Genomic DNA, 15,276 nt, shown 5'->3' with positions numbered 1-15,276 from the left:
CCAGTTACTATTCAACTTCTTAGTCTACTTTCTCAATATAATAGAAAATTTTCAAAAGACGCATGGAACTAAAGCCGTCACACATAAGCCAACCCTCATTGGAACGCTTTGTGTAATTTCCAGGAGCACCAATTGCTGCATAAATCACATACCATTCATTTGTTTCATGCTCCACCAGCCTTGAGGTACAACACCTACCTTCTGTGCAAGACGAACATGATACAGGGTCACTAGTTGATCGGACTATATTTGAAATTCGGTGATTTGTAACATGATGCTGCTGGACTGCACTCTCATTGCCACTTGCGCACGATGAAGCATTTGTGGGCCCAAAACAGGGAGAGGTCTGGGAAGGGACAGGAGGCTGGCTAACGTCTGCACAGCAGATCTGCTTTTGCTTCAAAGGTGGCGTGGCATTGCTCCCTTGAGCAGAACTCTGCAGTTCTGACAGGCTGAAATTCTCTGAAGAACAGTCCAAGGACCTGCCATAGGCACAGTTCTTTTCCAGTCCTTGAGACCTGTCAGTAGAGGCTTGGCTGTGGGAACTGTCATCCTCATCAGGAAAACCCTCTGAGTGAGTTCTGTGGAACCTGCAGCGGGTGCTGCAGCTCTGGTGCGTAGGCCCTTTGGGGGCTGTACAGCAGGGAGAAAGATCTGCAGAATAGAGAGACCCTTGAACTTCCAGCGAACAAAGATCTTCAGAGGAGTAGCTGCGGTCTGGGATATCAACAGTCTCAGAGACCATCAAAGAGGTGCTCTCGACAGAAACTGCAAAACAAGCAGAGAAAAATGAAGACTTCTTGTCCCTCTCCTCTCCCTTACCCCCCTTAAAATTTAGACTTTCATATGTGCATGTGAAATCCAAATCTATGTATGAACTTAAGGAACTAGCTTATGTTGACACAGCAGCACTTGTTAACAGCAGCACTTAAAAACTAGTCACCTTCAGTGTCACACTCCACTGCGGTTGTCAAACAGCAGGGCATTTTTAAAAAATAAATTACTATTTAGCAAGAGTTAAAGGTGGCTCTGGAAATTAAAATCCGACTTCATAGAAGAGATTCCCTGTGTGTGTAGGAAGAGAAGCTCCTCTCTAATCTGTTAGGCTATCAGTCTCATTCTGGATGCTAGGTGAGAGAGGACTGTTTCTGTTTCTTGGACCACTCTGTCACCACCTCTCTGCCCAGAAGTGCACTAACTGAGAACACCTCCCAGGCTATTCATCAATACAACATGAATGTGATAGGAAAAAAGTATTTAATGGAAGTTTTACTAAAATACTTATTTCATATAAACTGCTTAACATCTCATGATCCACTGAGGCTGTAATGTTTCAAAAGCCCTTCATAGCAACAGACACGTAAGGAGGCCCATTCTAGTAACTTAAACTTTAAACAAACATGCTCTGTGCTGCTACTCATCTACTTGCATTCACAACATCTACACTTCAGCCAGCAAGCTTCTTACTCAGGCTTCTGGAAGCGATGCAGGAAACTACTACATGGAAAAGGCATGTGGACTATCAGGAAGGCACCCATCAGGTTGCTGACAATGAGAAGCAAACTGCCAGTTATGTTTGTGACTCTTCAAAGAGAAACAACAGTTGCCACATCTGCCTCGAAGGGCTTCACAAAGCATGCTTTGTTGAGCAAAACTCTCCTTTGCATTTCCAGCCACATCAGTTTATGACTGTGAACAATCTGAAACCAAATCCTTTACCCATGCGCAAGGGCGGAAGAGAAGGAAAAAGTCCTTCAAAACCGCTCAAAACTCAAAACTGCTACGACATCTTTCTCAAGTAGACAAACACAATGCTATGATCACCTTGTGTGCTGAAGTCCACGGTCATGTTCCTCTCACCCAAGTTTGACTCTGACACTTGCTGATCAGTACCAGTGACCTAAATGAAAGTTGTTGATTGAAACAGCACATTAATCTGCAATTTACCACAACCAAGTATATAGTGCCGGTGATCTTAAGAACACATCTGACAATGTGAAATAACTACTATCTAAAGCTGCTATTCAGATTGAAAGCTGTTTAAAGATACAGTATTTTACAATGTCTTTGGGTCAGGAACAAAGGGCAGGGCAGGGCAAAGAAACATGTTTAAAGCAATTCTTATTTTTACCAGAATCTACAAGCTAAATTCATCCTGAGTTCACAGGCAGCTGGGGCTGCAGGCCCACATTACAAAACTTAACAGCTGCAACATGTAAAACGAATGGTTTTATTACAAACAATCTCTTTTTCCAGTCTGCATTTTCCATATTACACTTTTTTCCCACCACATTTTATCATCCTCGAATAGGATAGAGAAAAGCAGAAACTGTAAAACTAAGCACAAGAGCAGAACTTTCCTTTGGCTATTTGCTGAGATGTTAACACCTAATGTATTTTTAAGCCATACATCATCATTGCCACCAAAGGTGGCCAATGCAGGATGCTCTCCAGCCCATCAGATTGCTGAAGGGAGATAATACTAGGACTCACCTTTTTCTCAGAAAGGTTGGATTTAAGTGGGTAACTTCCCTTCACTTTTGAGAATCATGTGAACACAACACACAATCAGTCCTGCTGGAAAGACTTGATCCATAAACACCTGAAATTTAGGAAATCTTCTTTCCATGGATTTCAGCAGACTTTAAATTTCACCTTATTGCCAATCTCATTAGATTTTTAGCAATTCTTTGGGATCATGATTATTTAAAAAATGGTTCCAATAAATAGCTGGTAACAATAAATGAGAAAAAAGTACGAAGTCAAAAGGAATGAGATTGATACCATCTTTAGCAGAAAACATCTTATCTGCTTCTGTCTCCAGCGCCACAATTACCTAGTGAAAGCTTATTATGGTTGGTGACACAGCCTAGAAATAACCACCAGTCACCTCTGTGAAAACCTTTTTATTAACAGCTTAATCTGTAACTGGCCATCTAAGAAACTGAACGTGACACTATTACTCTGAAGCTATTAAGGAAGAGCTTCTAGTACACATGGCAGTGTAGATTAATGCATATATATACACACATATATATGCAGAGTTTATTGTGCTAATTAATTTTTTTCTATATCTATCCATAGCTTACTGTGATCAGGAAACTTCTGATACAAATTTACTTTTAAAAAGTGAAGTCTAAGGATCAACAAATACAACTCTAAACAAAGAACAGTACCAGACATACTTTTTAACACAGCAATAGTTTGATAAGAGGACTGGGAAGCAAAAGCAAAATCACTCATGTTTTTAAATAATTTGCTTGGAAATTGGCAATTTCTGAAAGGATCTTTCTTTACTAAAGCAGAATATCACATCTGTGGTTAAAGAAGAAAAAAAAAAAGTGGTGTCATTCAAGTTGCAGACCATTCCTGGGAACTAATTGTGGAACTGCTGCGAGCTAACTGGAAAAGTAAGAAGTGTTCTCAAATGTTCTTTATTGATGGAAAAAATCTAATCCTACTAAATATACTTTGGAAGAAATTATATGTTTTAAGGGTGTTCGTTTCTTTTGAAAAATCTAGTTCTTTTTAAATCTATGTAGTTTCATAAATTCTTAATCACTGACAGGAAAGTATCTGCTGAGCATTTGTGCCGAAACATTTATTGACCTTCTACATTCTCCCAGTCATCTGGCAGCTGTAGTGACATTGTCTAGTAACTATAAAAGGGCCTAGTACTTATGAAATGAGTTACATGCAAGGCTGAGCTTGGCTTAGTTTGGCAAAACTGTACTAGTGAAAAAGAACCATCTGCAGCTTACACACTTATCTGATCAATGTGTTAAGCTTTCCATTTTCTTCCTTTGTTCTTTCTCCATTCAAAAGAATAATTGCTGAATGTATTTTATATGTATTTGTAATTAATTAACCTTCTTTCTTGGGAGAAGGAGAACCACGGTTTTAATTGTAGGAGGTAACATGGACAATTTTTAGTCAGTTCAGAGTTTTGGTTCATATACGAATGGCACATGGTTTCATATGGGTTCCTGCACAGCCTAGGGTAACAAAACCTTATTGACTTGCACATCATTAGACATAAAGCTGGTAAAGACAGTCACTAAGCTATCAACAGGAAAAGGAAAGAAAAGTCATGCTTGTAACAAGCTTGCACAGCCTACAGGCTGGTAAATCTTATGAAAACAGTTAGTGGTACAACTCACCCCAAACCCTGATCTGTTTGCTCTTGTCTTTTCTGTAACTTCGTTAACACTTTGCATAGAAAACGGTGTGAAAACCACTTTTTCCATAGTCATAAAATGGGAATTCCTGATCAGTACAGATGACAACAGTGGTTTTTACTTAGATGCAACCACTTAAACTAGCACTGATATTTGTTGACCAAATACTGAGTCTAATTTGATACAATTTAATAAAATTCTAATGACCTCAATCCATTTAAAAACAAACAAACCCTACTGCCTGATGCTCAGTAAGTTTTTTCAATTATGACATTATTACATAACGGTTACTAGAAGCACTTCTGTAGCTAAATGTCTGCAATGATTTCTATTGCAAAGCCTGCCTTTGAGGGATTTATCAATCTAGTTATTTCAGTTCATATTGTACTGTAGCTTAGTGCATATTATATGGAAGCATTTGCATCACAGAAGAATTTAAGACTCCTATCTTGCTCCTCTTGTAGACCTAAAACTGTCTTAGACTTTGGCTCCACTCCTCCATTTACAGATTGACTGGGACACTGACTGCAAAAAAACACATTCGGGCTATTGTCAAGAAAAGTAAATGGCTACAAAGTCACTGTGTAGGCTTCAGTTAGCATCACCAAAATACTACACTTCACCACCTGTTGTTATCTTCTTCCTACAAGCTTCTGAACCAGCAACTACCAGGCATATATAAACTACTACCGGTAAGAAACTATATAATTATCACCATTTAGAAATTAAAAATCAGCACTCATTTTCACTTGTGATCAGGACAAACACTTCTGGAACCCAAGTGGCCAGAGATGAATAGGCAAATAGGCAAGGGACTGACACTGACATCCCAGATACCGAAAAATAGCAGTGAATACATCTACTCAGTAAAATTCATGCTTTTCTTGCAAGAGCAGGACATTGCTGGTTTATATTATGTCTTGTTAAATTGTATTTTTGTTACATACTGGTGCTGTTGTGCTGCTGGATGTCGATGCTTGTGCAAAGTATAATCCCAAGTACAAGAGTGCTCAAAGTGATTTTCTGCTTAAGTATAAACAGACACTTTCCTAAACCTTACTTCGTACCACAAATGATTTCTTATCACAGATATGCTGCTTCAGTTCCCCCCAAACCAGGTATAATTCATATCACTTTTGCCAATTTATCATTTTTTTTTTAATCACTGAAAGATACTGACTCCTCCAGGGCTGCAGGTTCCTCTGAGTTACTGGAAAGGAAGAAGGATGAAACTTGTATAAAAAAATTTTTAGGAAACAGATGGCCTTGGAAACTCCAATTTTGCTGTTCAGAAAAGAATTTCACTCACAAGCAGTTTATACCAATTAATTGTATTACAGCCAAATAAATCAAAGGTATTGCAATGTTTGGCCTGTTTATTGTGGTGGCTGGTAGAGGGTATTATACAAGGCAAGGACTTGTCAGTCACAGAAGCCGCAAAAGTTAGGCATATCTTGGAGGTTTTTAATTGCATTTTTGTCGGGGACAAAATGCATCTCAACATTCTTTTTTTCTCAGACACTTGTCTTAATTATCTTAATAATATTATTGAGTATAATAGTAGAAACTATATAATTTCTTTATTTTTTTTTTTTTTCAGTTTCCTCCAACGTGAACAAAATCACTAGCAAACTTCCCAATGTTATATTTCGGGGAAATGCAAAGTACTCCTGTCTGTAATTTGGGTGCAATTTCGCAACCTGAACACACATTTCCACAGTGCTCTATTAACAACTGATAAGCAGTATCTAGAATGTTTGGCTCCTTGAGTTTTTACAGAGGCCTGTGAGAAATTACAGTTTCTAAAAGCAATTTTAAGTGTTCTGCTATTTGGGACAGCTGATTCAATTATCACAAGTCACTTACGCAAAACTTTTCTCAAATTAGCTTTAGCTGAACGTGTGGCTAAGTTATAATTCTAGCTTCAGTTCAGTTGACACTATAGTACAAAATAAGGCAAAAAAGTGTAACGTAAATACTTGAAGTATCCTGGGTCCTTTCTCAAAGTTCAGAATCAAGGTGTTACAAGCTCTCAGGAGTAACTGCTTCTGCCACAGAACAGCAGAAGCTATTAAGAGTTTTAAGAGCCAAAAGTATGAGCAACAGATAGAGAACTACTTGTTCCTATTTCATAAGAAGAACATGTCTCTGTCCTTTTATCATTCAAACCTTAACCACGTATGGTTTCTTATCAGGGAATCTAACACTGAAGCAGGAATTGGTTTCCAGCATTTTGGTGCCTGACAGGGGCCTCCTTCTGGAGGCTGTATCCTACAACTACTAAAGCATAAATTTGGTACTGACTTCAAGGCATCCTGTCAAGACTAGCGCATACCGTTATAAGAACCTATACTATTATCAGATGCTCCCAGTACTTTTCCAGAACAGGATCTGAAATCTGACATAAGTGGGGCACTGCAAATGTGTATTTTTAACTTTGTTAATCTGAGATTATTTACAGAGTTTTTCGTTCAGAATTTTCAAGTACATGTCCTATTTACACATAGCATTTAAAACAGGAATTTGTCATTATCTTGGCTCAGATCACATCACAGCAAAACCAAATGTCCCATGAGCTCTATGCTATATACACACATACCCAAACATACAGAAGTTATTAGCATTACATGTCATAAGACACACAGTTATTTTTTTTCTTATTAAACCTACACTGTTGTACTGAGCTCCAACCGAAAGTAGTATATTGAAGTGAGGCAAATCCACTATTATCAGCAGTTGTAATAAAAAATATTTTACAACTCTAGGTGTTTTTAAGAAAATATACCTGCTTCCTAATCAAGATTTCTTATTCCCTATAGAAAGTTAGAAGTGTAATCTCATTTTAAAATATCATTATGCTTTTCAAATAAGGAAAACCACTGTGCTTCAGTGGCACCAATCCATTCTTCTAAGTTTCTGTTACTGACCGTCCAGTATCACACAACTTTTTAAACAGATTCAGTGGAATTATTACTACTCGTTAAGATTTGCCCAAACATGCATAAGAACATAAGGAGAATACACATTAAGTAAAATTTGATAATTAAGCCCTTTTAAAAAGAATGGTGTGAAAAATGTGCTTAAAGAACATAATTATTTTCTAATGGTTGTTCTCACAAAGTACAATTAACTCCTAAATTATTTTAGATCATCAAATTTATCTAAAATTGTTTCAGACCAGGAAAATTTGAAGACTATGTAAAGAATTTCCTTTGGCTTTCCTTACCCGACTGGCAGGCGTCTCTCCAATCACTGCCTCATAAGGTGGCGGCAGCTCAGTTGGATACATCATTCCTGGGCTGTTAATGGTTACTGCATATAAAGCACTGAATGGGGAATGAGGGAAGTCCAAATGGAGACCTCTGTTTAAAAACAGAAACAAGCAAACTTAATAATTAAGAAATGGTATTGGATTTATTTGGTGAACTATTACCGACAGCAGTGATGTAGAGTGTTCTCTGAATTCAAAGCCAATATACTACGAAGAATAATACTGAAGAAATTTAACAGATAATCAAAATGAAGTCCTCATTCACAGGGCTTCATTCAAAAATTCATAGCTTTAAAAATTCTATTTCATTTTGGATACCAGCCATCTCTACCAGCCCGTTTTGCAGTCATTCAAGTCCTTCACTACTCCACATTAATACAAATTAACTCCAATGATTTCCTTAGAAAATTAAATCACATATTCAACTTCAAGTGTATAACATTAACAACTGTGAAAGGATCTCTGATCAAAGCTGATCTCTGCTTTAAGTTCAGATATTGTTATCTTTGTCTTAGCTAAGTTCAATCACTTCTCTATTACAGTGGTGCTTTAACATAAATATTTCCAGGTACATCCTAACAAGTTTCAAAAAAATGTATGTAATCTCTCTGGAAAGGAAGCACTTAATCTAAGTGAAGGATATTACTTGGCTTCATGTTCTTTGAAAGAGCTTCATAGTCTGCAGCTCAGAACTATGCAATGACTGTAACTACAGGGAAGAACAATCACCTCTGTGCCTCTATCACTGGTGTGCAGGTATATTCTGGTGGGTAGTAGGGTGGAGGTGGAATTGGTGGTATGAACTCATCAAAATCCAAGGTTTGATGCAAGATAGTTCCATGTGGAGTCATGCAGTCAGGATTGGTAGAATGTGGCCTCTGTGGCAGAAACTGAAAATGAACAGGTCGAGTTCCTTCAGATAGTAGAAACATCAACACCAATAATAAAAATTTTAATAAAAGGTCAGTATTAGCAACCCTGACCAATATCCAGTATCATTAATATCCATACTGAAATGAAACAAACACTTCTGGAAGCATAAGAATACTTGAGATAAGTGAGGAGTGTGAGTCAAACTGCCAAAATATAACACAAGGTTTTATTAAAGATACAGAGAGGCCTGTGCCTCAAAGTCAGTCACTCTTATGATGCAGAACATAGCCATTTAAAATTAAATAGCTTTTCAAGAAATACTTCTACCTTATAATTATATTATAACACTAATCAGTTGTATTTTAATAACTGAATAACTGGTGAACAAAAGATACAACTAAAATAACTACTCACATGCTTTTCTTTCCTGAGAAAGCAGAACAAGGTACCTGAGATGCCTTGTACTTACAGAAAAAAACCAACGCCCCAAAAAAACCCCAAATAAACCAAACTAGAAACAAGCTACCGCATATTCACTAAATTTTGAGTAAGACAATTACAAATATCCCACCTATTTTTCACTTCCAAACAAGGGGCCATTTATAGCTATTCTTTATTATTATTATTGTAAAATAAAATAATAGCCATTTGTGGTTTGGTGATACTGACACTGCACACTTAAATGAGACATAAAGGTTTTAAATACAGGTATGAAAGTAAGAAAGCAATTTATTCCATACAAACATCTCAAAACTAAAAAGAAAATAACTATGCTGAATAATAAAAATAATACTGAGAACTGCTGTCAACATTTGTGACAGGAACCTAACCTGCTAACCTAACCTAACCCATCACAGCTTCTAGCATAGCAGTGATATCAAGAAGCCATTCTTACACTTCGATATCAGAAACACTGCAGATTAACAAGTTTTCTAGCAAAGGCTTAAACTACTTCAAGATCAAATGTGGACCATTCTGCAGAACACATGGAAATCCACCACCCTGACCTGGCTTTATACGGTCCCCATGGATAAAAGAGGATCAAAAACCTAAAACCACAGAAGAATTATTTTTTCTCTAGGCAAGCTTCTGGTGTCATATCACTTTTCTTGGATCAGTAGATGACTTGGTTTTAGCTCCTGCCTTTTAAAACAAATGTGCTAAGAAAATCTACTGAAGGCACATTTGTTTTTTTACACTGGAAAAAGAGAATATATGTCTTTGTACTGTTGTCTCATTACATTATTATTTGTTTAAATCCATGATAAAGACTCAAGAAGCAGTGAAAAGGAAAATGCTTATGCTTAGCAGATCCAGCAAATAGAAAGTAAATTAGCTTTATTTTCAATATGACAGTTTAATATTTTTCACTTTTTCAAATTTAACTTGGTGCAGTTATGCTGAATTTACATTACCATAGAATTTATATCAGTCTTAGCTATTGAAAAAGTTGAGTTACATCTTAATTCCACAAAATTCACTCTATGTATGTTGTTTCAAAGGTCAAAGCTGTAATAATGCAACACAACAGAAGGTAAGAAGGACCAATTTCAACTGGTTGTGAAAATGGCTCTCTATTTTCACAAATAATTATTAAATAAAGAACCCCCTCTGCATAACTCTGCGGAGTTGGGCTTGTTCAGCCTGGAGAAGGCTCGGGGGAGATCTTACAACAGTCTTCCAATACCTAAAGGGGGCCTACAAGAAATCTGAAGAGGGACTTTTTACAAGGGCATATAGTGATAGAACAAGGGGGAATGGTTTTAAACTGAAAGATGGTAGATTTAGATTAGACATCAGGAAAAAATTCTTTACTATGAGGGTGCTGAGGTGCTGGCACAGGTTGCCCAGAGAAGCTGTGGCTGCCCCAACCCTGGAAGTGTTCAAGGTCAGGGTGGATGGGGCTTTGAGCAGCCTGGTCTAGTGGAAGGTGTCCGTGCCCATGGCAGGGAGTTGGAACTGAGCTTTAAGGTCCCTTACAACCCAAACCAGTCTGTGATTCTATGATAATATGTGATATTGTTGTATCTTACAGACAATCAATGACTTTCAGCCATTGTAGTTTACTGATGGTACTGGAATAAAAGACATGACATCTACACGATTTACATTTTGCTACATAAAATGTCGGATGCTGTTAAGGACACTCTTTCATGTGAGATATGATGCTGTTAACCTGAGTACTATCAGACATTTCTACAGGTTTGTCTTCTAGAATAAAACTACATTTTTGCAGTCATTTTTTCTAAATTCACCTGATCTTTCAACAGCCATTTCCCAAACTGTAACATTACATTAACTGTCGAAAACCAAACTTCTGCTCTAAGCAATACAATCATCAGCCTGCTACCATCCCAAATATGTTGAAGAATCTTTTAGGAAAAAAGGAAGAAAGACAAACTTCAACTTCGTGACCTAAAAACTATCTAAAAAATTATCATAACAGAGACAAATATCTGTATGCTTTAGCTCACATTTTGTACCCTACATGATTCCAGCAAACTCAAGATTACACTAATTTCCTAGTAGAATTGATAATTTGGGTCATTTTTACTGTCTGGAAATGAAACCATTTTCTTTTACAACTTTCTTTACCTTCTCCCAAACCATATCCATGTACTGACATGCAACCCAACCTTTGGTTTGCACCAGAAAATATGTACCTCCATGTCTTCAGTTCTTGAGTTTTCTGGAGCTTGTTTCATTTAGCTATATATAGGAAGCAACACTCAACACTCCTCAGAAGGCAGCAGTTAAACCCATAGCACTTTTACAGTGAGTGAACTATCAGCAAACATTTTGTGGGATGTAACAGAAGGAAAAGGTTTTACACAGGGTAGAATACACTGTGGGTCAAGAGGGAAAAGACCTAATGTTTAGATGCATTTTAGTTTAACAGTGGAATTATTTACATCCCTTTCAAGAGCCTTAACTATGAATACAAATAATGGCAACAAACTCTGCGTGACCAATGCTGAAAATGAGTGGGAAAACAGACATGAAAGATGTACATGTTTATAAACAACATGTTTACCTGTGTGATATCATCCTGCTGGAAGGCACAGAAATTAAAGTGAAAAGGCTGTAAGAGGAAGACTATCAGGAAATGAAACAATAGCAAATATAAGGGATTATCACAAAGAACAGACATCCTTGATAAAACAGTCGAAAAGCTACTAAGTGGGAATTAAACCACAGCTTATTCCACACTACCCTATCTACTAATCTCTACTAGGCTGCAAAAGTTAATTCCTCCTACAGCAAAATGTATTTTAGAAATCTTTAAGGGTTAGTCTCAAATGGTGAAGGCTGGCATGGGCTCAGCAAAGACTTAAATACAAAGTCCATAGGTAGGAAAAAGCAAAGAGCTCACAAAGCTGGGCTAGGTGGAGGAACACTGACATATGCTTTCACAAGGAAACATACATTGTTGGTACTTGAAGGCAGTTGTTACTAAATAATCAGTCTCAAAAAGTTGATGGCAAGTAGGACAGGCAACAACAATAACTGCTGAATCAAAAATGGAGGTGGCCTGTTTGGCCTCAAGTATAAACAAGATCAAGTTGTATTCAGTGTCATTATGGAACAACTCACAAAGCAGGTCTCCTACTGAGGCCTTTGGGATTAAACTAATGGCCACTGCAGAAGAAATGGATAGAAAATGGTTGCAGATGAGGATAAACAGCAAAAAGCACCACTGGTAAACACTGTAAATAGCCAACAGTGTTGAAAGTCTTCATAACTTTATAGCTATCAATAGATATTTTGAACATATTTAGTAGATGTAAATAGATATCCCCTGGCTCTGGAAATGCCAAATACTCAAATGTTTCAGTTGACCACCTGGAGCTGTTGGATGCTGGGAGCTTTCAGGAATCTAACAGGCAATGAAAGACAGATCTAGAATTCATGCTCTTCTTCTAGGAAATAGTCAACCTTATGTTGAAGCTTGGCATTCAAACGTGTAGGTTTTTTCTCATCCTTGGACTAAAGATGGCCTTATTTTCATCTGTGGAATGTGTCCTCTACCTCATAGGCGTTATACATAGATGAGTGCATGTGCTAAATGGACTGCTACATAGCACACACATTGCACACAAAACGTTGTATATTTTAATTGGGCATGCCTAACTTGACAGCATTTAAAAGCCTGATTCAAACAGCCCTCATCTCTATTTCATACTGAGGACTACTTAATTTGTTACTCGGTTTTCAGTTACGAGGGAAGAATAAAACGTGCTATCTGGTTGCAGCAGGGTAAACAAGAAAGCTGTAAAATGCTGCAGTTTTGTACCTACTTCTTGGACCTGAAATAAATACACAAGTTATCCATGGCACCAGCAGCAAGTTGTTAGCAAGCAGAGTTATAAACACAAACGTTAGAAGCACACCCCTTCCAGCAGGAGCAGAAGAGGTGAAAGTTTTCTGAACATGCAGTTATGCTCAAGAGTCTGTGTGCCGTACACTGAGCACTCCACACAGCCAGTGATGTAGGACTGGATGCCAGTGACCTTCTCAGTAAGCTTAGAACCTGCACCAAGACAGATACGCTGTCACTTCCCAGTGAAGAAGGCAGTGCTTTGTAGAGTAACACAACTCTCAGTTTTTAGCTTTTCAAGGTGAAACAAACACCATTAGATAGATATAAGACTGTAAAACTCATTTCAAAAAAAATAAAAAAAATTGGTCAGACTAAATTTCCAGGTCTTCACTGAGAGATCATCTAAAAGTTGTTCACTGAAGTGACCAGAGTGATTGCAGTTTACTATTTATGTTCTGAATATTTTGAGTATATTCAAGTAAAAGCTGATAGAGAAGTCTCAAGGAACTGAAGAAAGAGCAAGTAATAATTATAAATATAATTCCCTAATTAAACAGCTACCCAATATGATGCAAGGTGGTTAGTCCTTCTTCCTAGTATCTACAAGACTAAAAACTCTTCATCAGTATTTCCAGGTATGGGACATCCCCACTAAACATCAACAAAGACATTCTCTATTCTACATCTGCAGCTGACCAGCACTATTGACTTCATCCATGTAAACGACAGTGCTGGGATTCACTGCTTAGCAACTATGACATATATAAACCAGTAATTGCCATACATAAGTACGTGACTAGTGCTCTAAGGGAATCATCCTATCTAGAGTATTTCCCATATCTGCATGTTATTACCTCTGCCTTCCATATCACGCTTAAGACATTACGTGTGTAACTTTGAAATGAGTCCTTTGGTGACTCCAGTGTTCGTTATCCTCATTTCAGTCTAAGTCATTTATAAAGAACTGCTAATTCTTGGGAATGGGAAATAAAAATTTTAAATTGCATACAGTTAAATAACTGGCATGTTATCTATAGTAAAATCTCTTCAATATACTTGGGTCTATAATTCTGCCTTCAAATAACTGTCCTCCTTCTGGTCTGGTTCTTTTTGCCTTTTCTGAAACACGTGTATCAGTATCTCCTGGAAGGAAATGTAGATGCTAATTGTCTACAAGAACAGAAGGATCATGGCTGACACTTCTAATTTGTCCCTGATCTTAAGTGGAAATTAGACTCATAGAATAGTTAGGGTTGGAAAGGACCTTAAGATCATCGAGTTCCAACCCCTATGCCATGGGCAGGGACACCTCGTACTTGACCAGGTTGCTCAAGGCCCTGCCCAACCTGGCCTTGAACACTGCCAGGGATGGAGCATTCATAACTTCCCTGGGCAGCCTGTTCCAGTGCCTCACCGCTCTCACAATAAAAAATTTCTTCCTTATGTCCAACCTTAATCTCCCCTGTTGAAGTTTTAACCCATTACCCCTTGTGTTATTGATACAGTCCCGGATAAGGAGTGCCTCTCCAGCATCCTTGTAAGCCTCCTTCAGATACCAGAAGGCTGCTCTGAGGTCTCCACGCAGCTTCTCTTCTCCAGGCTGAACAGCCCCAATTTTCTTAGCTTGCAACACAGAAGGTATTTTGATAAGGCAAACACAGATTCAGTTTTTCTGCTCCACTGTCTCCAGCTGCTGTTTCTATGACCATCACAAGCCATTAGCTCTGTAGTCTCAGAAGGACTGGTCTGTGATACTACATCTTTCTTCAAGTACTGACTGTATTTTAAATAGTCTTAATTATTAAATACTCTTATTCTACCAATAAAATGGAAAATGGTACATGTTCTAAAAATGGCAAAAGCTTTCCTTCATCAAAGGTTTCTATTTTACCTTTCTATTTGTGGTGGAATAATATTTGTGAGGGGAATATTTATCCAATCATATTTACCTTTAGGATGTTTCTATGGATTTACATCATTTGCAATGCATTTCTCTAAAAGAACTATCACCTGGGCTTTACAGTACCTTTAAGGGAGCTTTGTGCCAAAAAATGTAACATTTAGGTTTTTATATAAGCAGGTTAAATAATAAAAACACATGTAATAACTTAAGATCAATTCTCAGTTAATATGAAGTTGCATCCTAAAGGGGGTTTTTATTACTATTTCACCTAGGTAAGACGTTAAATAATGCCAGCAAGATACTATCCTCATATAGAGGATAGTATCTGTTTTTTATTTGAAGTGTTTGAGTAGAAATATTAACTACAGCATATTAGGTTAATGACATGCTGAATTATCATTATGGGTGATGAAAACAGTAATTAAATGTTACAGCTTGCATGCATCATTATTACCTTATTTCCTTTACAAAATAACAGATTGGTTTAGATATCACATCACATGAAGAACAATTTCTAACAGCAATGGTGACAAAAACAGAATACACTGAACGATATCAGTGCCAGTACTTCTCGGATACGAACTGTATAAACATATGGAGTGGAAGAAGGACTGGAATAGGTATACTTAGTACTTTAGCTTGGCCACAGTGGGCATAATTTCTTGTATTTCTTTAATTCAGACAGCTACCTTTTGAAGAAAACGGTGAATTTTTGCAGTAGCCATTCATC

At 37.5% G+C, this 15,276-nt stretch overlaps 1 protein-coding gene across 8 annotated transcripts in view; it reads right to left on the bottom strand.

Moving 5' to 3' along the window:
* FAM189A1 (family with sequence similarity 189 member A1) overlaps window positions 1-15,276 on the bottom strand; it is a 102,271-nt gene that overhangs the window by 7,738 nt on the left and 79,257 nt on the right. For 4 of the 8 annotated variants that reach the window (XM_030497975.2, XM_030497981.1, XM_030497980.1 and 1 more), the window contains 5 exons: window positions 11,357-11,374; window positions 8,179-8,339; window positions 7,405-7,540; window positions 1,825-1,900; window positions 199-768 (listed from right to left, as the gene is read on the bottom strand). In XM_030497975.2, the coding sequence (XP_030353835.1) occupies window positions 199-768; window positions 1,825-1,900; window positions 7,405-7,540; window positions 8,179-8,339; window positions 11,357-11,374 (961 nt within the window). The remainder of the gene's footprint in view (window positions 1-198; window positions 769-1,824; window positions 1,901-7,404; window positions 7,541-8,178; window positions 8,340-11,356; window positions 11,375-15,276) is intronic. The other 4 variants (XM_030497978.2, XM_030497983.1, XM_030497982.1 and 1 more) reach the window with 2 other exon arrangements.

This window comes from Strigops habroptila, chromosome 9 (genome assembly GCF_004027225.2).
Source record: "Strigops habroptila isolate Jane chromosome 9, bStrHab1.2.pri, whole genome shotgun sequence".
In the NCBI taxonomy this organism is placed as follows: domain Eukaryota; kingdom Metazoa; phylum Chordata; class Aves; order Psittaciformes; family Psittacidae; genus Strigops; species Strigops habroptila.
Note: the sequence above shows the minus strand (reverse complement) of the source record. Positions and strands in the feature narration are given on the sequence as shown.